Source organism: Siniperca chuatsi, linkage group LG23 (assembly GCF_020085105.1).
Source record: "Siniperca chuatsi isolate FFG_IHB_CAS linkage group LG23, ASM2008510v1, whole genome shotgun sequence".
Taxonomy (NCBI): domain Eukaryota; kingdom Metazoa; phylum Chordata; class Actinopteri; order Centrarchiformes; family Sinipercidae; genus Siniperca; species Siniperca chuatsi.
In genome coordinates, this window is record NC_058064.1 from 12,572,713 (window position 1) to 12,596,525 (window position 23,813).

The following is a 23,813-nucleotide window of genomic DNA, read 5'->3' on the forward strand; positions in this document are numbered from 1 at the left end:
GCTATATCCTTGCTTCCACCTCTTTGCTCAAATTAGGATTTCTGGCTCCACTGAGTGAGAAGTAACCCAGGCTTCAAAATGTTTATTCAGAAACCAGTGGCTGATGCCACAGATGCTATTCAACAGTATATAAGAGCAGGAGTTAAAGTCTTTTTCAAGGACACTTCAGTTGGATGGATTCTGGCTGTCACAAGAATTGAACTTCTCCACTATGCTGTATTTTCAGTAACTTTGCAGTCATAATGCACCTCCAAAATATAACATACACATATATAAGCGTTACAAATGAATTTTTGTTTCAACAAGAAAACATACCTCTTCAGAGTATCATGGAGTAGCCTGTAGCTGGATTTCAGTTTGGCTACTTTGGTCTGGCCAAATTTGCCCAAGGACAACAACTGAGGAGCACGAAAACAGAAATATTACCAGTCATATGGACATGAAAAAACAGTTTATAAAGAAGATATTGTAGGTACTACACAATTGATTATTTAGGGTCTATAGTAACTCTAAGTGTGTAACCAACATTTCTATCAGCATATGATTGGTGGCTGGGATTTACAAATTTCCCCTGTGTCAATCGTCCACATGTGAACAGTCCAGCTACTGCCAGACATTACAACAGTGGTAAACTGTATTCCGCTAAGTCGGCTCCAAATCTTCCTGCATGAGTTTGCAAGCTCAGGTTGCAATATTTCAAAGTCTTTGATCTGACCCGAGCTGCCTGTATAAAAGCTAAGATATGAATAGAATATCACATTCTGTGGAACTCTCTTGTTGCCATTTTCTCCGGACAGAATATTCAATAGGGCAATATTGCTAGGAACCACATACAATTCTGACCAGCAAGCAGTTTTGTAATATTGTTTAGTGACAAAATTAAGTTTCAGGAGTTGAAGAAGAAGAAAACTTAATCACTAGAGACCCCAAAAGAGTTTCAAATTTCATAATAGTCAGAACTTTTTGACAAAAATTGCTTTGTTTCTGCTGTAATATGCTCAACTCCAGTTACTGTTGTAAGTAAAAGCTCTTTTATATCTGTTTGGACCTGCCAACACAAAGTGTGATAGACCACAACAAAGCCCAACTCCCTGATATCTGTTAAGAGGATTTAACCAAAGTTGGGCTGAATAAACCTCATCATCATCACAGCAGATATAGTATCAGAACACCTTATCACAATCAGGATAAAACACAAACCTTCAACTATCTGCAATCTCAAAAGGAGAAGAAAAATCATTGTAAATGGCCCATATATAACGATAGCTACAGTTCTTGAGATTACAGGTACCATTTGGCCTGAATGATTTAAAAAAAGTTGATAAAAAAAGACATGCAGCTATGAAACCTTGGTAAAAAGAAAACAAAGCAAAGAAAAATATATCAGGTCAACAACATTGCAAAAATGGAAAATTATCACTAAGAGTTGTTGATAAATTTCTCTTTGTGGCAAGGTAGTTCTGTGTATCTAACAGTGATAGAAACAAAAGACAGGTGTTGTTCCCCTCTTATCTTCAGAGCCAGGTTGGTAGAAGCAGGAGTAATGAAGGATGGCCTTGTCTGTACCAAAGAGCTGCAGAACTGAAGATATCTCAGGTTGGACTGTGTAACAGCAATGTACACACACAAACGCGCTGATTATATACACACACACACACGGACTGATAACTCACCCCAACTTCAAATATTAGGGATAGCCGATTATGTCTTTAGATTCATGCCATTATATTGTTTATCTGGCTATTGTCAAATGTGCTCGCAAGTTCTGACCACGTTCCAAGGGCTGAAAGGACAGAGATATGAATGTTGTGAATGATGCAGATTAGGGCTCTCGTTAATATGATTTATTCAGATGTTTTTCAGTCAGTTTGCATTAGCAGTCACCCAAGGTCACATCACTACAAGCAAAACACCTGACTAGTATTATATTATCTGCGTTTAAAACATTAAAAGTATAGTTAAATCTCTGACTCTTACATCTTGAAATGGTAAGTGGGTCATCTGGTCCTAACTGATCTCTTTAACTTCAACCTTAGTCATATAATCTAATATTGACTCCTAAAAAAGCAAATGACGGGAAGATGTGAAATTATCTCATTGCACTGAAACTAAATAACAATTCAAAACAGATTTTGGGACAAAACAGCACATCAAATATGGTCATAGTTGTGTTTTCAGCAGTGTAGATGACATACCAGTGGTGCGACAGACATCCTGGCCATACACTGGGCATTTATCTGAGAGAAGCAGCCTGAAGCGGTTTCAGGCAGCCTCTCTAATTCTGGTGCCAAGACTTATCTTCAGCAATAGAGTATTGGGAGGCTTTTATGGGGTGGCTGCATGAGGCTCACATGTGGCGGACCATCTTTGAAGAGAGATAGAGACAATCACTGGAAGATATTTATGTAGACACATGGACACATACCTGTCCATTTACTCCCACACACATGCACAACTTGGCGAAGCAAGCATGTGATCTGTACTGCAGAGCAGCAATAAAGCTTCCAGTAATATGAGTGTGTGGTGCAGCAAGGTATGTGAAGTGTGTAACAAAAAGAACCTGTGGGCTTTAATACACTGCACCTTCAGGGAGAAAAATAATGACCACTGAGGCACAGCACTGAATTCCACTGTGTGATGGAGAGAGCAACCATCTCTCTCTGTGCGTATCTCTACCTTCATGTCCTGATATTGACTATTTGAATTGGAGTTGAGCCTACAGCTAGATGGAATCACTTTGTTAGGGGAAGTTTTGTGCAGTAATATTTTCCTTTCTGGAGCCTCCATCAGGGCTGAGAGCCACTTCTGTAGATGAAATCAATTATCCGACACTGTGTCATTTCTCTAGAAATGTGACATGTGCATGAGATATTTAACGCCCCAGAAAAAAATCTAATTTCATGACCCCTGGTTATGAATCACTTAATATACTGAAACAATAGCCATGTCCCACAAACAAATAATCAGTGCCAAGTTAATGAACTTACTCCAAGTTTATAACAAGACTCCAACTAGGGTAACATCCAGACTGTAAATGTCACTGGGTGAGGATCCTAAACTAAGAATTGTTCATTCTGCAGGATAAACAATCAATTTTAATAGCTTGTATTGCTTAATAATTGCCCACAATAAGATGCTCCATGAAATTGGCTCATGTATGAATAATGTTTGTGGGAGAGTATGAGTGCAATGTCAATCAAGACAATCTAAAAACCACCTAAATTACCACATCATCATTACAGGCAAAAACAAGTGCATTGTTAATTGTTTATTCATAAAAACTTCATTATCTGTTTGCTTTGTTAATATCTAAACAACCTACGTAAAACAATTCATAATTCCATCAATGTTGACATCACAGCAATTAAAGTTTTAATACATTTTAAATGAAGTTACCTATTGTGTAACTTTATCAACAGCTGGGGGAGTGGAGTGGTGAGGACAAGACGATTGAGTTCAAACTCTCCTGTCAGCCTACATCAGTCTTGTTGAAGTATCCTTGAGCAAGGCACTTAATGTAAAATAACAGGTCAATATTCAGATTTTCTGACTTTTGACATCCTTATGGAGGAAGCAAGTGAAATAAGAATGTTCATGTTCTTAGGGATGTTTTGTTTTCTAAAAAGCCAACCAAGGCATTGTTGAATAGATTGGTATCAGCATCAGAAAGCCTAATTTGATGAGTCACATTTATTGTATCAGGACAAACCCCTTGAAATTCGTTTTCAAGTGGGTCCCAAAACATTTCTGATTCTTTGTTTAACAATTTGTGCTACCAAAATGTCACATTTCCCTTCATTAAAAACACTAGAACCTATTCCTAACATTCCTAAATGCAAGAGAATCATTATGAGGCACAAATGAATAAAGAGCAGCCAGCAGTTTCAATTAATGATATCCTATCCACACTGACAGCTAGTGAGGTGAACAAAGCCAGAGAGCAGAGCCATTTTGGGTTAAAAAAACACTGTTTTGCATTGATTTCAGTGACATGTTGCAGGTGTACCTGCTGCTGTTGGTATGAAATTGCTTTTTAATTTCCATATTTTGTTCATGCTAAAGATGAAGAGAGGCTGTCTAAATTCAGTCCAAACTTCCCTGACACAACACAAGAAAGTATTGTGCCAAGAAAGGACACTAGCAAAAAATATGGGAAAACAATATAGGAAACCATTATAAATGTGATGTGATATTATACTATTTAGCCATCAGAACATATCTAAATTGAATTGGCTTTAATCATTGTAATGTAGATCTATAGTTAATTGTGCAATCTGCAGCTGTATTGTGTAAAAACTTATTCGGAAGTCTCTGATGATTAATTTGTAACATCCTGAGCAAGCCTTGTTAATGAAAAAAACCCCCAAGTTGTTTGTACTAATTGAAACAAATCCTCTTTATTGTTGCTCCTGGCTAACCATGGATTTTACAGTAATTGTGCTCACCTGAGCCTAATTTGGACCAGGAGAGTGACTGGCAGAGTTGACCCTGTGTTTTCAATGAGGCTTTGAAATCTGAACTGGGTCAGGGGATGAGGCCTTTGAATAGTGTGCTGAGGACATCCAAAACCACAAAACAACAAAGCATGAAAAAACATCACCCTAACGTCAGTTGAGTGGATATTTCCTGTGCACTGAGTCATTTCTCTCTTCAGGGAAATGAGCTGACTTCAGAGTAAGCAGGACGGCAACATGCACTGACTGCAGGCAAAGGACCTACCTTCTCTCTCTCTCCTTTCCTCCCCCTCTTTCTTTCTCTCTCCCCCACTCACATAATTTCTGTCTGCATCTCTGTGGTTTTTCACAGTGCTGCTGATATGGTGTTTTACATTACGCAATAGTGCTGCCCCTCCCATCCTCTCTAACTCAGCACCCTCCCTCTCTTTCTCTCCCTCACTCCCTCCCTCGTCCTGATATTAATGACACAGCTATCTGAGGCAGCGGCAGTTCCCCTGCGCGCTCTCCCTTCTGCAGGCTGTGCTCACACACACACATGCACACACACACACACACTCTCTCTTAAACCAATAGGATACTGGACACACATTCACATACTCCTATACACTCACACACACTACTATACGCATTCAGACACTTTTTGAGTTCATATCAGAGGCAGTCGCAGACACTCTCACTTTACACACACTTATTTCTCCTTTACAAATCTCAGACAGAAAAATGAGGACAATTGTGCTTTGCGTTTGTGCCAGTCTCCTGCTTACAGCTACCTTGGTGCCGCGCAGCAGCCGGGCAGCAGACTTTCCCGTCAACTCACATCAGAGATGGGATGCTAGAGGACCCTACTCTTTGGGATCTGAATCTGGTACCCCCACCTCCTGCCCCATGAAACTGAGACCCTCAGGCCAGTGCGGGAGCTCTGGGGCTGGGGCAGAGGAGGGGGATGACTGCCCTTACCAGCTCACCCTGCCTCCCCTCACCATCCAGCTGCCCAAGCAGTTCAGGCTGCTGGAGAAGACGATGAAGGAGCTGCAGAGCCTGAAAGAGGTGGTCAACAAGCTGAAGAGCGGGTGCCAGGAGTGCCGTGGGGCACGGGGCAATAGAGTTTTTGGACATCAGCAAGCTGACCAGGGACAGGCGCAGAGGGATGCCGGGGAAGAAGTGAGACTGGACCTGACAGGACAGGAGGTGCAAGGTGGGTCCAGCCAAGAGGAGAGGGGAGATGGCATGGTCCCTGGATCTACTGTGGATGGTGCTGGACTAGGGCAAAGTTCTATTTTTGGGAAAATTACACCAAGCCCAAGCACTATGCAGGAGATGCAGGTAAGAGGCACAGTTCAGTCTCACTAAAAAAAGAGACAATTTATAATAAACACTTTTAATTGGAAAATGCAGGATTTTACCAAGGAATGAATGCTATTTTTACAACTACTTGGTTCAAAGCAAAGATAAAACCTCCAGGTATTTCTCATGACTGATGTCAATAAAAGTTAAGTGTATGCTTTGTCTGCTTAATCTAAATTAGGGTAGGCAATAATTTTCAAATTGTTCAAACTGTGTAAAATCCACATCAGTGCACATTCTGTACCAAATAAACATAATTTAGAGGTCTGTATAAACAGTGCAATAATGGCACTGCACCAATTTCTGTATTTCCATCAAAACCATGTAAATTCCCAGTAAGCCAGTACCATTATCAGCCTTGTGAAGATTTTAGTGAACTAAACCAAAATGTGCATTATAAACACAATAGGAATAAAGTCCCCTAAATTTGCCCAGTCAAAAGTATCATGCTGGAATGTAAATTGGCCAGATGTTAAAATACCTGTAAAATCCTACCTGGCACCAATGCACCAGGGAAAAATTCCTGGTACTGTAAACAGGGTGGGGAATCAGCATTAGACACCCACCCAAATGGCGATACATTTTTGCTCTGTCTGGTAAGTTTGTTGACTCTCACAGCCACATTGGCAGACGGCCAACCATCACGCAGACATGTTCTATTCTAAAATTCAAATTGGCTGGTAAAACAATGAAGGAGGCTGGTGACTTCAGTAATCCACCTGCTTTGTATTCTGTGCACATAAATAATCCCCCCCCCCCACTCTGGCCCTTCCCAGGTGAAGCTGAATAGGATGTCAGCCAGCCTGCGCAACGCCAGGAGCCAGATCTCGGCTATGCAGGGTCGTCTGGAGGGGCTCAACCTGCTCAACATGGACAACGTGCAGGCTATGGTGGACAGGCGGGTGGATAACATCACTGGAGCAGTCAACAAGCTCAGCTCCACTTGCACCACCGCGTGTCCAGTACAGAACAGCCCTCAGTGTAAGCCTGCTTTTACTAAGATTCATTTGGTAGCATTCTCTATTTTGTTATTTTGAATGCTCCAACCTTTTTCTCCCATTATTTTGGTTCTATCCTATCTTACACTGTCCTTTGAAAGCCCCCTCCATATTTTTCCGCTATATACAATATATGTATTCTCTTTTGACGAAAAGTTCTTTCTTTGTGTTTTCTGTTGTGTTATATTCAATTTTGTTCTAGCATTGCTATTTCAAAGATGTCTCTCTTCTTCTCTCCTTCCCTCATGTATTTTATTTTTTGCAGTCTTTCTGAGCATGATCAAGAAGCCCCTTCTCTATTCTCTTCTCTTCTATTATATTCCCTTAAATTCACCACAGCACAGATGTTGTTATGGTAATGAAATTCCAGCACACACCATCTAAGTTCAGCAGTTTGGGTCATTGTGAGGTGAATTTTCTGGCATAGGATCTATTCAATCATGCCTAAGTAGACATGGTGACTTGTAATCCCTCCAAACAACCCAACTCTGGGTGGTCACCTTCACCCAACGCTGCCTTTCTTTCTGGGAAATGGGAAATTAAATCTTCCAGGCTGACAATGACACTGTCAACTGCAAACAGTGGTTTGTTGCGACATGCCTTCTCCATTACCAACATGAACAACATTACATATCTGGGGAGATTCGTATAATCATGAGAAGAGGAATTTTCCATCACCTTTAAAAAGATACTATAATGAGGGTGCCATGCCAACAATAGCTGCCCATGTCCACTACATTACTATAGTAGAACCTCAGTCGGCTAAGTGCAGCCATAGTAAATCTTACAACAGCAAAATAGCTTTAGGTTGAGGTTACACTGTTCATGAGTGAAGTAATATGACAACTAGGATCAAAGTGAGAATTCAAATTACCTCTTATATAACTACTTCATTCCACTACTCTCCGTATGGAGAAACTCAAAAAAGGGAGAGGGAGAAAAAGACAGATACTTGGCACCTACACTATTACATATAGTGTGAACTTAAAAAAAAAAAAGGCTTAAAAAAAGGCAACAATTACTAGAGTCCGGTTTAATTCTGTAAAGAGGAAGTCCAGAGATTAATGGGAGTAGAACCTCATGATGGAGACTATGCAAAAACGTATCAGAAGGGATTGCAAACTAGCCAAGCATAACAAACATTCCACTTTACATTGATGTTAAAGCTTATTTGGATGAGAGCACAGTTGAAATGCAGGCCACTTTTCAGACTGAAACTGAATAATACCCTGATATTGCATGAGTGAATGTGAATGTGACACTATATTGGGGCTTTTATGTGGAAAACAGATGTGAGCTTATTTCTAAGTAGATTAGCTGGGACAGTGGTGTGAAGGGAATCCCATCTTTTTCTCTTCCTCTGTGTTTTCGTCTCCCCTAAACTTGCTTCTTTCGCCTTCAAACTCTCCTTCAAATCTTTTCCTCTCTCCCTTATACAGTACATTTATCCTCAGTCTATCTGTTCTTCATCTCTCCATTTCCCTTCATATCTTACTCTTCAGTAACTTTCCCTGTCTCCTTCTCTCTTTAATCCCCTTACCCCTGCCTCTCCCCCTACCTCTCTTCCTCTGGAGGTCATGCTCTTGAGTGCTCATTCCTGCATAAAACAACTAGCTCTCATTATCTCTTGACAACAATAAGTAATAAGAAGTAATGTGGGCGGATTTCCCAACATTAGTCATGGGTGGCACACAGGGTCAGTTATACTTGTATTTGTACATCAATCTGTCATGTTAAACTCAAGAACTGGCAAATCATTCTGCCGCAAGTTAGGAAATCTTGTCGGATGGTGTCTGAAGTGAATCCAGAAGAAGTAGACAAGAGACAGTTGTTGTTACCATGGAAATAGACCAAAATGTTATGATAACACTGCAGTTTCACAACTGAGTATAAACAATGTTGTAATTGCTGTTTTACTTAAGTGATTCTTCTTATTGAAAAAAAAACATGATTAACAACTGATGTGAACAAAAAATGTTAAATCTTCTAGAGGCTTTGAGAAAGGTTTTCCTCATACTACTCATGACATACTCATGCCACACCAATCCCATTTTATTCCCAATGTGAAGTCTCTTAATCTTAAAACTACTAATACCAGATGCTGAATTAATATGTCCCTCTACTTGCTATTACCACTACATAGTGCAAAAGGATGGTCAGTGAAAATGTTTTCCAGTTGTTTATCACAATGTGAAAAGGGCTTATTGAAGCAATTCATGGCTAAATGGTTCCCCTGACTCCTGAATAAACTATACAGCTGCCAAATTGTAGCTAAATCATTAAATAATTGTTAAATAGAGATGTGCACAAACCAAATTTAAATTCTGTTTTCATCCAAAGCTAGAGACGCAAGCAGGTGACCACATCATCTGAAGATTATTTTAAGATAACATTTTTAGGAGACGTCATATGAGACAGATGTATATTTTAATGGTGATGAAGCTGTGGTGATGGATCATTGGCAAGCAAATGTTAACAACCACTCACACATGCGCAAGGATTTAGAAACCAGCCACACTGGTACACCTCATTAGGCTACACTACACAGCTCAAACAACATTTACACTCAGTGGGTTAAGAAAAGGCATCTAAGGACACTCACTTTTTCTAACTTTTTTCATCCCTTTATCCAAACTATGTCCCAGTGTTCAAAAATACAACAACTGATGAGGAACATGCAGCTAATAAAACACTGGCATACATTACCCAGACATTTTAGAATAGCAATTATGCCATCAAGCAGGATTAATAGTATGCTTTTATCACTCACAGCTCACAGTTCTGTAAGCATTTTTTTTCACCCTCTTTGCCAATTCCCATCCCTGCTGCAAGCACTAATCTTCACTTTCACTACTGCGAGACGTATTAGGGCCTTGAGGTGAATGGATAGCAATTCATGTTACTGTTCAGCTACATTAACTCAATTATAAACAAAGAGAATAGATGCCCAGTCCGCCACATTGTCATGAACTGCTTGTCTGCAATGTGGTGACGCACAACCTCCTAAAGGAAGGGTGCTGCTTTTTGATGAGAGTTTCTTTCCGTCAAAACAGACATTAGTACTCTATTTAAGCTGTTCTTGTGGGGAAAGATTATACTATCACTTTGATACACATTTCCTTCCATTACAGGTGCTTATCGTAGTTGACTACTTGTTGTCACAGGGCAAGTTGTTTTCCTTTTATGCCAATCATTTATCTGTGTGCAGTCAGTCAAACAGGCAGTCGGTCAAAAAGTTGTCTATAAAAGCATGTCAGTTATCAGCCTTTAAGAGAGCAGGTTACCACAATGGAATTATGGAAGTAAGCAAGAAAGCAGGCAAAGCAATCAGCCACCCAGTTAACCATTCATTTGACTCAACAGCCACCTCAACAGTCAGACAGCCAATCAGCCAACAGTCATTTAGACATCAGTAAGATGCTGATATTAGAGTTATTTAGCTCTGACACAGTGCCAGAGGTAGTTAGATGAGATGGCTCTTGTCTGTCTAGGGATACTGGCGGCCCAGTCAGACAGATGGGGACAAATAGGGAGAGGGAGATGTGTTCACTTAAAGTGAAGGAGACACTGAAAGAATTTACAGGACAATACTTTGAATGCCAAGAGCAGACAGAGCTGTTAACGTGACAAGGATACAATTTTTAACCTCACGCTCGACTCCCAGACTGCTTTCCATATGGAGTGATCTACCATCTGCAGCCATTTTGCACCTAAAAGTATTTTGACAGGAAAATACAGTAGATGGCTACAGAGTCAAAGCAACCAAAAGACATTTAAGCATGAGAAGAAAACCCAAGTCTATCTTGCACTAATGGTACCAGAAAGTACCATGACTGCACGTTTCTCTACTCCACAAAACACTATAAGGTCTAGACTTCCCCTCCCTGCACTTGAAGAAACCTGATGTCTGGTCCTCTGTAATCAGTATGGTTCCCCCTACACTTGCTCTATTATAATCTACCAAACCACTAAACAGATTTAACAGTATGACAAAACTGTATCAGTAATGGAGTGCAGCAAACAAACTCAGGAGGGGTCTACTTGCTGCCTGCCCAATGTCAGGATGATTTAGGCCCCAGTTGCCAAACGTGCAGGGAGGGGGTATGCCACTCTAATCCAGTTTTACACTTTCCCACGTTTTGACAAGTCTGTTCCTTTCAATTCCCAAATGTTAACTGACAGGGGCCTTTGGACCTTGGTTTTGGGTGGGGTCAGCAGCCTGCAGTGCGACACAGGGGACAGGAGCAAGAGTTAGAGAAATAAGTGGGCAGGTATAAGAAGAAATGGGAGGAAGAGATCTTAGAAAGTAGAGGAGCTGTATGAAATGGGCCTGTGGTGCAGCACAGGGGAAGATCACTGACTTCTATCCTTTTGCAGTAGCCCTTGTCCTTTCACTTACTTTCTTTCATGTCGGAGGCCTGATACTCAATGTGATTTCCAGAAAGGGGACATCATGTTGAGAAGCACAGAATAGGCTAGAGTGTTCTCAAATGCTTACTGAAAGATAGTATTCTGTTGTATGCTTGATGACTTACTGAACTTTAGTTTGATCCATACAAGAAACTGGGGAATAGTCTGGTAACAGGTTGGCTAAAGAACATGCTGAACTGTTTTGTGTTTGAATAGACTGCCCCGGAAATTAATGCAGGAATGAGAACTTCCACAATGGTTAAAGCTGGATTTCCTGCTAACTTATAGCATTTTTTTCCCCTATCCTCAGCCTCAGGGGCCGTTTCTATTACTGGCTCTTGGTTGGGCAAGAGAGAAAGAAAAATGCCATAGCAAAGAGAAAAGATTATTCAATATCATCCAGTAACATCCCCTTAAAAACTGCCCTCTCTTCTCCCCCCCCTTCTCTCTGTCTTCAAACAGTCATCTTAGCCCCTCGGGATTGTTCAGACTACAATGTGCTAGAGGTGAAGAAGAACGGTGTGTATCGTGTGACCCCTGATCCCCGCAACGGGACATTTGAGGTCCTCTGTGACATGGAGTCTTTTGGAGGTGGATGGACAGTGATACAGCAACGGCTCGATGGGTCTGTCAGCTTCAACCGCACCTGGAACGAGTATAAGAAAGGATTCGGGAACCTCAGGTAATAGGCTAGGGTATCATTCCAAGGTTCTTCTCAAAAGATATCTTAGGATGCACCTGCTGGGAACCAAAGCCTGTAAATTTGCAGATGTTGCTTATAGGCTTGCATAGACAACCAGTTATATCCAACTGTATTTTTAGGTCTTATTCTTTAATAGATAAGTTGAGGTCATACAAATGAATTTGTTTGAAAAATAGTGGAGGTGGTTGAGGGATTTGTGGATTTGCAATTCATTTACATTGTATACATTTTGTGGAAAACAAAAAAGCTAAATTTCCTGCTATTTGTATGCAGGTTAGGAGGCTCAAATACCACATATGTAGAGGGGAGTGGAGTTCAAATATGACATCTATATTTTATAATATAAGAGGTTATATTCTAAACTTTTTTGCATGCTGACTGTAGTGCTGCCACCCCATATAGAGGGCAGTTGATGTTGTGTGGCACTGGAAAACTTTCTTAAGTCTGAGAAAATAACCCTGGTGATGTAGTTTTTTTATCTGTCTCTTGTATGTCCCCCAAATACAAAATCGCCAGAGTACTCCTTTAACAAAAATAATAATGAAATACAATCAAAACACAAACCCCAAAAAGAACAACCCACAAAGCCTAAGGGCAAGCTGCCACCTGTGGGAGAGTAACTGGCCTTTTATTATCTTCTCAGCCTTACCTATCTGGAGCCTACCATCTGCTCAGATAACCATAGGGGTAAGCTAGACTGATACAAATCTTTAAAAAAAAAACACAAAATATTAAACAAAGCATTAAGTCAAGATTCCTCTGTTACTCATGACAAGCAGAATTTATCTATGGGTACCCACGCACACCCATCAGTACACAAATGTATTAGTGTCATTTGTTACAAATTAGTTTTACCCTTCCTCCCAACTTGAGAGTGCCAAGTCACTCAGTGCTAATGAGGACCTAACGATGCCTGGGGCACGTTCAATCTGAAAACGGTGTGCACCGTTTTGCTACGGTTTCTGGGTTGAACAACATGTTTCCTCGAAAAGGGTGTGATACAGTGTGCAACGGGCTTTGAGGTTTTCTGTCGTTTGGTGGGTGTGTCAGAGGTGTTACCTAATCAGCAGCCATGTATAAGCCCATATAAACCCCCGCCCCACCGTTTCCACGTACTTTTAACCTTGATTGGAATGATCTCTGCTATTCTGGATGGCAGTGACTAAAATCGTATTTAGTAGTAGTAACGCAAAGAATGGCCTTCTCAGCTGCCATAGTTGCAATGCTGGCGTAGCACAACAGGGTATTCAATGCACCACCGTTTACATTTAAAAACATGTTTTGCTATGTGTTGTCGGGGCTGAACGCGCTTCTGTTCTCACTCTCACTGATTGTTCACATGTAAAGCAACTAAATGAATATGCAATAAAGTTGTTGACTAAAATTATTGATTTAAAACCAAAAAATGTGTAAAGTTGGGAAACAGGTCCCAGTGAAAATGGAGGGAAGCAGCCTTTTCACACTGACTATATTTTGTTTTAATGCAGAGCCTCTACTATAGCCTGTAACTGGATTCAAATTTCAGCTCATTTTCTCTATTCTCGTCTCAGCTCATGTAGGAGTTTTATATTGGAAATAACCATAGTTACCTCTTGATAACCATGCCTACAGATCTAGTATAACCTCCCACTGAAAGAATAATTTTTCCACTCATCCTTCTTTTACTATCACACAACTCTCCCCTTGCATCTGTTCCTTCCTCTCCTCCCCTGTGGGGATGAGTAAATTCAGTTTGAGTAACTGTATCCATTTTCTAATCAAGTGTACAAGCATATGGGCTTGTTTATAATCCATCCGTCATTTTGCTCTGTTCTATCCCCTCCTTCCTCTGCCTTTTCCTCTGCTGTAGAGGTGAGTTCTGGCTGGGCAATGACCATATCCACTTGATGACAAAAGCCAAAGACATGATCCTGCGTATCGAGCTGGAGGACTTTGAGGGTGTTCGGGAGTATGCCAAGTATGACCAGTTCTATGTGGCCAATGAATTCCTACGCTACCGGCTGTCTATCAGTGGATACAGGTACAATACTAGATTCTGTGTATGCATGCATGGGTGATCAAATATTAATAAAGGAGGACTACTTCTTATATATATATATATACATATAAAAAAACGATGTGTCATTGTAGTGGGACCGCTGGGAACGCCATCAGTTTCAACAAGCACTTCAACCATGACCAGAAGTTTTTCTCCACGCCCGACCGCGACAACGACATGTATCCTTCCGGAAACTGCGGCGCCTACTACAGCTCCGGCTGGTGGTTCGATGCCTGCATGTCTGCCAACCTCAACGGGAAGTATTATCACAAGAGGTACAAGGGAGTCAGGAACGGGATCTTCTGGGGAACATGGCACAACATGTCGACAGAGTACTACCCTACCAACTACAGGCAGGCCTTCAAAACTGTCAAGATGATGATACGGCCCAAGAACTATGCTCCTTAAGAGGACAGGTAAATATTCCCGAATATAGTCAGACGGACAGATAGACGGACAAACACACAAACAAAAACAGTCAGAAAACGGAACAAGTAGACTCAGAAACTCATACACATAGTCATGCATTTGCATACATTTACACATGCATACGTGTACACCGAAAAAGACTATAAGCCCTATAGACAGTTTGAATGCAGTAATAACAAAAGTAATTGTGAAAAATTTAACTGTGCTATTACTTTTTTTTCCACTGTGGTGAGTGTGGCCTTCAAAGTGTTGGATTAAAATGATCATAATAAAAGGACAATGGACTATGAACGATGATGGACTAATAAAAAACCCACACATGCAATGTAAAGGCCAGCCTCCTACAGGGGCCATAATATTATACGGAGGGTTACCATAAGAGATTTTTCACTGTTTCTCTGACATTTCTCCACTTTCTGTCCTGCTGCCTCCTGCTATAAACCCAGCTGAGAGACCGCACAGCACACAGTAGTAGTAAAAACTAATGAGCTATCAATTTCCCTGCTCTAAATGGTTTAATAATTAACAGCAGCCACTCATGTGAGGTATATGAGAGCTAATGATACAGTTTTGAGTGGGTCTGAAATGCATTGTGAAAGACTTAATGCTGGGGTCAGAGTCAAACTGTTTAAAAAGAAAAACTACAGGAAGCAACATACAACACGCTTTGGGCAGCAGTGCACAAGTATTAGCTTCTGTGTCGTTTATCTAATTACACTGGGACACTTTGCTGATGTATCATCATTTTATATGATATAAAACACCCCAGCCTGAGACACATTTCTATTGGATCATTCCCAAGTACATTCTGCATTATTGATGCTTTAGTAAATTCTTCTTGACAGCAGCCACGGAGCAGGAGAAAAAAACTATTCCAATTGTTTTTCCACCCTTATCTCTGGGTGCATTGAACTACTGCACATCTCTTGATGCCATACACCAGTTTTCACATGTAAAAGAAATTCTTCCCTGACTCACCACTTGTACGATACTGCTGCCTAATGTTAGAAAACTGTATTGCATCATTTAATCCATTCTATACACACTGTGAATGGGAAGGATGGGGAAAGAAATGTTTCACTTTAAGGACGTGTACAGTATTTATTTTATTTTGTGAGGTATGATAGCTTTTATATAATACATAGGTCAAGGTTTAATGATTTGAGAAATGATAAAGACTGTGCATTATTGTGACCATTCATAGTAATTACCTGTGCATTTGAAGCTTTGTGTGTGTACAATATTGATCTTTTCTATCATTCATATTCAACTGTCATTCCAAAAGATATGCACTTTTTATATCAAAAAATTAATAAAGTTCTAACTACAAGGCTTTGCACATTGCAGTGTTTGGCAGTTTTAAATAATATTGATGCTTGCTCATCTTTAAAAGCTTCTTCTGTATTGGATTCACCGTTCAATGACTGTATACAAAAATGTATACAAGTTTAGCATGAGTATCCATGAGTAGAAATCCCAAAAAGTTGAAGTGTCTGCTGTCTAGTATGCAGGGCTACTTGACACCTGTAAAAATGGAAGGATGAGGTGCTGCATGCCCATAATAAATGGGTTAATGAGGTGTTGACTCAATAAAGCAACTCAATAAAAGAATGAGTTCATATGAACTTCACAGAGGATAAATGATCAAACTTTGGGCCTGTGACTTTAATGTCTGTTTACTGTATGTGACGATCAAGTTAATAAAAAAAGTTTTGTGCTCATTTGCATGATGATTTCAAGTTCTAAGTATTTACTTTTGTTTAAACATTAAAAAACTTTTACGTTTTTTAAGGTTTTAAGGTGAACGTTGTAAGACACATAAATCCATCTACAGTACAAAGTTCTATTATCCTTAAATACACTAGCACACATTAGATCCCAGTACACTGTGTAGTTTTTTGAAAGCAATCAGAAATGTTTCTTTCATGTTTTAAGTAATTAGAGTAAAGACTGCAACAACCAACCGTGATGTTTGTCTTTCCTATGAAACCTCCAAAATGCCATTCAGAAGAAATATGATCATTTAACAACATTAATGAGCCTTACCTCATCTAGGCACTGGAAAGCAGGACTAGCAGAGATATCATCACTGGCAGAGGGTTTCTCCTCTGGGAGTGAAGCATCAGGTGCAAGGGCCACTAGAGGGGTGTCCTCCTCCATTCCTGTGTACTCCTCCTCTTGTTCTTCCACCTCCACTTCTCTGCTGGGAGGCCTGCTATCGTGCTGCTCCTCAGATAGACTCACTAAAGCAAAACACATAGATAGATACAGTAGACTGACCAATCTATTGATATGTATATATATACAGGTCAAAATACTAGCAAGGGCACACTGGTACAGTAGAGTACAAGTACAGTTTCAATATTTATATTTGAGGGATTGTAGTCTTTTTCCATAACCACTACAGAATAAATAATAATATGATGATGATAAATTACAGGGTAGAGTACACAGGGGTAGAATCAGTTTAAAATGTGAAAATTACTCTTTTATTCTTAAAGATTCGACCCGTAAGTTTTTAATAATCATAATAAAAAACAACAGTTTATTGTCGTTATTGCGACTGTCATTATATTAGTTAAAAAGCCTATTGACCTTAAGTACACAACAAGTCAAATTAAACGGTTTATCATCTTTAACAATGGCTTTCTTACAAAATAACGCTAACGTTAGCTTTCCTTTTCGATAGCTGAACGGTCTTTGAAACACTGACAGTGATACTGTAATGTAACGTTACTGTCGCACATGTAAAAACCCGGATAGAGACCATCTTCAGCTTATTTATTGCCCTAAAACACCCGAGTGCTTCTGTAAACTTGGTCTTTACTCCAGGTGGATGCATACGGTTGAAATCAGTGCTCATACCGTTAAAAACATTACGCGTTACCTACTTAATAAACCGTATACAGCAGCTAACGAGTTAGCTAGCTACAACTACTAACGTTAAATGTTTGTGTCGGTGTTTGTCTGCTACACAAAGAAACAAACATTTATGTAAAAGTCTTACTTTGAAATCTTCGCACACGTCCCCAAGACTTGGCCACTTTGTCCTGTTAAACTTTAAGACCATACGCCTTAAACAGTTTATATACCAAATACAGCTAGGTTAACTAACGTTAGCAAACCCAATCACAGATTTCTCTCTGGTTGAATGGCGTGTTGTGGTTACCATAGAAACGGCGGCATACGTCGCCGATGTCAGGTGAAATCCCTTCTTCTTCTTCGTCTGATGTTTTATGGCGGTTGGCAAACAGCTTTTCAGGTGAAATCCCTTATTTTCACATTGGTTATGTATATGTAAGCTATATTTACCTTTTGCTCCTTAAAGTTACCAGTTGATAACATACAAAAATGTAAAAGTTTTAAACGAGTGTACTCATGCAATCCAGAATCTTATTTACACTTGCAGTGACTGTCCAGCAGATGGCGTAAAAGAGTAATTTATTGTAGTCTTACGGCACATCATCAACATGTGTCATGCATTGGACACGCAGAACAGCATCAAAGGCCAGGTGACTGAATATATTGAATGACTGCGCAATGAAAGCACTAAAATGAAACTGACTTGAATCCAAGGTGAGAGGGATGGTGATGCTTCAATACTGCTGTTCTCCTGTTAGCTTCTTTCCCACAGTGCACTTTGGGAGCTGGCATGGCCCATTACTCACTCCCTGCAGCAGCTGCAGGAGTGTTAACTCAGCAATACCTGTGTGTATGCCAATGTGTGTGTGCACACAATATGTATGAAAGAGACAGCGACCCCTTTAGGTTTTTCAGTTTCTAAAGGTAGACATAGACATTATATGGCCTAAAAAACCTAAAAATGCTAGGTGCCACCAAGTAAGAAGCACCTTTAACCCCCTCTCCTTAATGATATGGTCAGCATTGAATCTTTGTCAATGATGAATTGTGGGAGACAGTTTTAGTCTGTGTTTTCCTCCTTGGTATGTTCCTGATTTATCTTGGGATACTGGCTGTCGCACAAATAACCCTCCTCTTCAAAGGCTGTTTTGTTTTTAGTGTTACTTACAGTAATTCTTGTCTACAAAACCATATGGCTTTACATATGGTACAGGTATGTTAATTTACCATGCTGTGAGGGTGAGTGTATCTTTATGTTCACCAGGAAGAAAAAGCTCACACATACTTAAACAACCCCTAACATTGTGTATTAATGCTTGCATGTACATATACACTAGACCTACACTAGAGTTTAACTGGCATCACCAGTAATGGCTGTGGCTATTACTCAGCTACAATTCACTTTAACCATATTTGACCAACTGACTGAACACTCCCTTGCAATTTGGTTGTTTTGGCAGAGGAGATGTACTGTACTATTTTTGAGCACAAAGTCAACAACTAAAATGACTGATTTTTCCAGTGATTGCAGTTTTGTTTGACACATTATCCATGGTTTGGCTTCTGTATAAGTTTCGGAAATAGTGACACATGGGAGACAGTATCAGCTCTCAGACACAACATTATAATGATAAACTTTTAAAAAACAAATTTCATGCAGGACAGAAACACTGTCCACTGTTTTTCCATTGTGATGAATGAAAAAAAGGGGGAAATGAAGGTGAGTGCCATCCTCCTTGTACATGTAAGACCAAATTAGACTTTTAAAGACAGACTCTCTGGTTGAACCTGTTAATTATGTAGACCTAATTTTACCACCCCTTGTTAAATCCAAACAAATCACCCAGTGTTTTTCGCAGAATCCAGGTTTCCAAATGAACCTTGAATCCCCTCCAACAGTCTGGGTTTGCTAACTTCTGAATCCTGGCAGACTCCAGTTTATTTTCTAATGAAAATATGCCCCTCCATGTGCTCTTAGTATTACCATTTTTGGCTAAATAAAACATAAGCCCCAGTTTTACAGCTTTTTTTGGGGACAGCAATTTAGAATAGCAAACATAAGTGGGAATAATAGAAGGCCTCCGAAAGTTTGAGAGTTGTTTGTTGCTGAATCAGTTATTGCACTGACATAAACTTTACCATTCTATAGTGCTTATACATATTTTGCAGATGTTGCTTTATCCTTTAATCTCAGTCAAATCTGCTGACTATATGTGTTATAAAACTTTCCCTTTTTTATGTCTTCCCATCAACACAACCAAAATTGCTGGCTTGAGATTCATGAGTTTGGATTTTTTTTGCCACAGTTCACAGGAACTGCTGTGAAGTTTTATTGTCTACAACAGATGTTGATGATGCATATTGAATCAGTCACCAGGGTCAGTTAGCTGGGCTGAAGACTGGGATTATACAGTATGTTGAATAGATGGCTAGGTGGGTGTCAGTGGTCAAGATCATATTATTGATATTGTCCATATTAATTTGCTGTAGCACCTTTTAGCCATGCTAGTGGCGTGGCTCTAGGGATGGCAATGTTGGTCTGTCGGTCCACCAATTTGGTCCAGACTGAAATATCTCAACAACTATCCAATGGATTGCCATGAAATTATGTACAGACATTCCTGGTCCCCAGAGGATGAATCCTACTGATGCTGGTGATCCCCTGACTTTTCATCTAGCGCCACCATGAGGTTCATATTTGTGACTTTTAGTAAAATCCATCCAACTATTGGATGGATGGAATTTGGTACACACATTCATGTCCCTCTCAAGATTAATTGTAATAACTTTGGTGATCCTCTTACTTCATACTTACTTCATATAGCTCCATCATAAGATCAAAATTTCAATTTGTCCAATATTTTGGTTTATGATTACATACCTACAAAACTAATGACATCCCCTTCAGCCTCAGCTGTACTTTTAGTTTGGTGCTAATTAGCAAATATTAGCATGCTACACACCAAACTAAGATGGTGAACATGGTAAACATTATACCTGCTAAATATCAGCATGTTAGCATTATCATTGTTGTAATGTTAGCATGCTGACATTAGCATTTAGGTCAATGGCTGTAGACTCCTGTCCTTAAACATGAACCACACTTTTATCCAAAACCGATTTAAATTTAAGATGGTAATCTTGTTATAGTTAGCATATCTACCAGGCTCTACCACACTACTGGCGCCAGATCGTCTCCGTACACTTGTCAATATCTACATTACGGCTCCAACCTTGACCAAGTTAAGTGAATAGTACGCTCTAGTTTTTGCCTCGTTGTAACCTTGTCTGTTTCTGTCACAGAGGTATTCTCTGCCGGTGATCTCAGCCACAGTCTCCCCTCGGATCGCTGCAAGACTGTTTCCTGTACCAACTGCCACGCTACACTAGCCTGCTGCCTTGCCTGCTCTGTCAACCTCATCTCTCGAGCCTGCTGCCTCTTGTGTCCACCCCACAGATCAGTTGTCTGGTCGGTTCAGCACACCCCACTACACCAGCCAGTCCAGAGCCTGCTTCCCCTGTCTCTGTCCGGAACGTTGCCACGTCATCTATGACCTGGGCCGGCCGCGTCATCTGTCTACAGGGAACTACGCCAGACTACCGCACAGTTATTATTACAGCAATAATAAAGACTGTTACTAACGAAACCCAGTTCGGTTGTGTTCTGCATTTGGGGTTCTTTGATCGTGCACTACGACAAATCACTGCTGCTACTATCCTTTTGTGAACTCTGTGAGCAGGTCAAGAACCACAGCAACCATAGGTATCACATTGTGTGAGTGCATGAGTTGAATGTGTTTGTTTGCTCACTAGCCCATGCACAAACCAGGCCTTTGGAAAACGTTACTGTACTCCAGATCTGTTTTACTGCTGTATTGTAGTCAGAACAAACGCAACTTGGGGATTAGGGGTAATTTTACAACCCCCCTCCACCTCCAGGTTCCTCTCTTTCATGTGCGGTTGGGTGTTGGGAGGCCATTTTAAATGTCCTAATTAAAAAAACACACACACACACACACACACACACACACACACACACACACACACACACACACCACATCCTTGTACTTCTATCTTTGTGAGGACCATCATTGACATAATGCATTCCCTAGACCCTTACCCTAACCTAATCCTAACCTAACCCTTAAAACCAAGTCTTAACCTTTAAACAGCCCTTTGAAGTTGTGAGGACCGGCCAAAATGTCCTCACTTTCCAAAAATGTCCTCACCCTGTAGGTAAAAAAAAAAAAAAAAAAAAAAATCCCAGTCCCCACTATGTAGCAAGAATGAGTACACACACACACACACACACACACACACACACACACACACACACACAATGTGCAGTGTTCTTTTTCCATACACAAAATCTGCTGTATAATTTCCTTGTCAAAGACTTTGTCCTATAGACAATGCATAAACAGTCCATAAACAGATGTTTAAGTCTCTTAAAACCTTGAAACCAGCTTTTTATTGAAGCTCAGACCAAATCTTTTGAACACTTCTAAAATAGTATTTGTGCCCTCGCGAAACCTTTTTCTTATATTTAAAGATAGAATGGGATGTAACAGGAGATAAAACGGCGAGAGATGTTATGATTACTGTTAAGTCATTTCACCAGAGGGATGGAAACATGAAATGTAATCTAACTCCTCATTGTCCTCACTGTTGGATCAAACTAAATACTGTTGAGTTGACATTCTGTATAAATATTTTGCACCATCAAATCTGAGTTTAATGGACTACCTAAAACATAAATTACTGAGAAACTGAGAACTGCTTTTGGCAAACTGTGAGTCTGATGTCATTCCTCAGAGTCTCTACAGGATCTCTGTGGAGAATCCAGGGCATTGTTCCACAATGTGTCAGTGGGCAGACCAGAGGCCCAGAAGAAAACTCTTTTACTGTAATGCAGACTGTAAGACCCCCTACAGCTTGGATTCCTCTGAATCCCAAACAAAAAAAATCATATTCACTGAACAGCCGCGTCTGTGTTTTCAATATCTGTGTCTCTCTGAGTCAACTAAACTAAATTATTCAAATATGTGTGAGCCAGCAACAGCTGTGCACATTTTGTAATGAATGATTAGAAGTATTAACATATTGTTTTGCATCATATCAAACAGATACACAATTGTCATTTACACTATATAATACTGGACTGCATAATACAATATACCATGCAGAATGTACTGGATCCTTGCATAGATTTGTTTAGGTGTCTACACATGCAAGTTAATTACATTTACAACCTGCTAGACTGTGTTTTATAGGATGATATTACTTTCAGCACTATTAGAACAACACCTGGTCTAAATATGGTGTGTGTGTGTATGTCTGTGTCTGTGTCTGTGTCAGTGTGTGTTTGTGAACATGTGTATGTAGAGACAAATTCTTTGGCTGACGTTAGATTCTTTGATTGTTGAGATTTGCTAGTGCTGGCCTCTGGGATGAGGTAATGTTTTCATACCTATCCTCTTTCAGGAAGTCTACACACCAGGGTGTATAATGATTTAAAATATGTTAATTTTATGGCATTTTATGGTGATTTGTATGGTATTGCAGTCTATAGTAGTGTCCTAAAAGGAGAGGGGAAAGGTTTAACGGACAATGAAGGTCAAAAGGTATGTAAGTGATGTGACCACTTACTGCAAGAACAAGTTGTTTCAATACAACTTGTTCTTGCAGTAAGTGGTCACAGACTGATCTTGTCTATGGTGTCAGTATTTGCCCTAATGTAGAAACCAAACCAAAAAGGCCTCTTCTCCTCTTTCTAGCTTTGATGTGGTCTTTCTTGTTATTGGTCCTCACAAGACCTTATACACTTCTAAAAGAAACATGTACATGTGGTGCAGCTCATGTAACAAGTAACTAATCATCTGTGGCTAGCCTGTGCACCAGGCTGATGGCCAATAAAATTAAACAAATTGCCAACTGCTGCATAGATACTTGCATAGGTATAACCTGAGAGGAAGATGCTTACTTCAGTGTTTTCAGCTACAATTAGGTTTTATTATGTACTTTTAGCCTAAGGGCCACTTTACTGACACACTTTATAGTTGTAGATTGTTCTTATTATCGTTACAGTGTTTTTTCACATCAGTATTTTTGTGTTTTGGTTTCCATTGTGTCTCCAAAATGGATGTTTCTGCTGCCAAACTAATTTCAAATTAAGTTTATCCTGACTTTTGAGACTTAAAACAATCACTGTATTTATAGTGTCAGTGTAATTAAATTTTAATTCCTGGAGAAAATCAATGGAAAAACATTCAAACATTAAAAGATAATTACAAATATTTTAGTAAGCCTAGCTCCATGCTAAATGAAAGGCTGAATCAACTTCAGTTAATGCTTTTCACCATAAACGCTCAGTCTAATTATAGTTTACTGGAACCTACTGAAGCACTGTCTTTGTTCACATGGATGATTTTGGATTGTAACTAGTAAAACAAAGTAGGGCCATGACAAAGAAAGTCTTGATAGAGGAGCATACTGTACTGCTATTACTATTAACAAGAGAGAAGCAAACTTTTTATATATTCAATTACAGTCAGATAAAACCCTGCTTTTGT

General features: G+C 39.9%; 2 protein-coding genes and 1 long non-coding RNA gene across 5 annotated transcripts in view; 2 read left to right on the plus strand and 1 right to left on the minus strand.

Annotated features, from left to right (window-relative positions):
- The window catches only part of ccdc146 (coiled-coil domain containing 146), a 50,272-nt gene extending 32,734 nt beyond the window's left edge, over nt 1-17,538 (minus strand). For 2 of the 3 annotated variants that reach the window (XM_044185675.1, XM_044185674.1), the window contains exons 1-3: nt 17,387-17,538; nt 16,426-16,622; nt 316-398 (exon numbers count right to left, since the gene is read on the minus strand). In XM_044185675.1, coding sequence (XP_044041610.1) covers nt 316-398; nt 16,426-16,622; nt 17,387 — 281 coding nt within the window. In that variant the 5' untranslated portion in view covers nt 17,388-17,538. Of the gene's footprint in view, nt 1-315; nt 399-2,195; nt 2,366-3,396; nt 3,512-4,445; nt 4,795-16,425; nt 16,623-17,386 lie in introns of those variants that run through there. The other variant, XM_044185676.1, reaches the window with a different exon arrangement.
- fgl2a (fibrinogen-like 2a) lies at nt 4,929-16,118 on the plus strand. The gene is made up of 5 exons (XM_044185678.1): nt 4,929-5,780; nt 6,578-6,782; nt 11,672-11,891; nt 13,762-13,932; nt 14,043-16,118. Exons 1-5 carry the CDS (start codon nt 5,178-5,180, stop codon nt 14,356-14,358), a joined length of 1,515 nt encoding a protein of 504 aa, XP_044041613.1. The 5' UTR covers nt 4,929-5,177; the 3' UTR covers nt 14,359-16,118.
- Nucleotides 17,539-17,564: 26 nt separating the features above from the next.
- Nucleotides 17,565-20,888, plus strand: LOC122871080. Its single transcript, XR_006376784.1, has 2 exons — nt 17,565-17,641; nt 20,545-20,888. It is a non-coding gene; the product is annotated as an uncharacterized LOC122871080 (long non-coding RNA).
- The last annotated feature ends 2,925 nt before the right edge of the window (nt 20,889-23,813 follow it).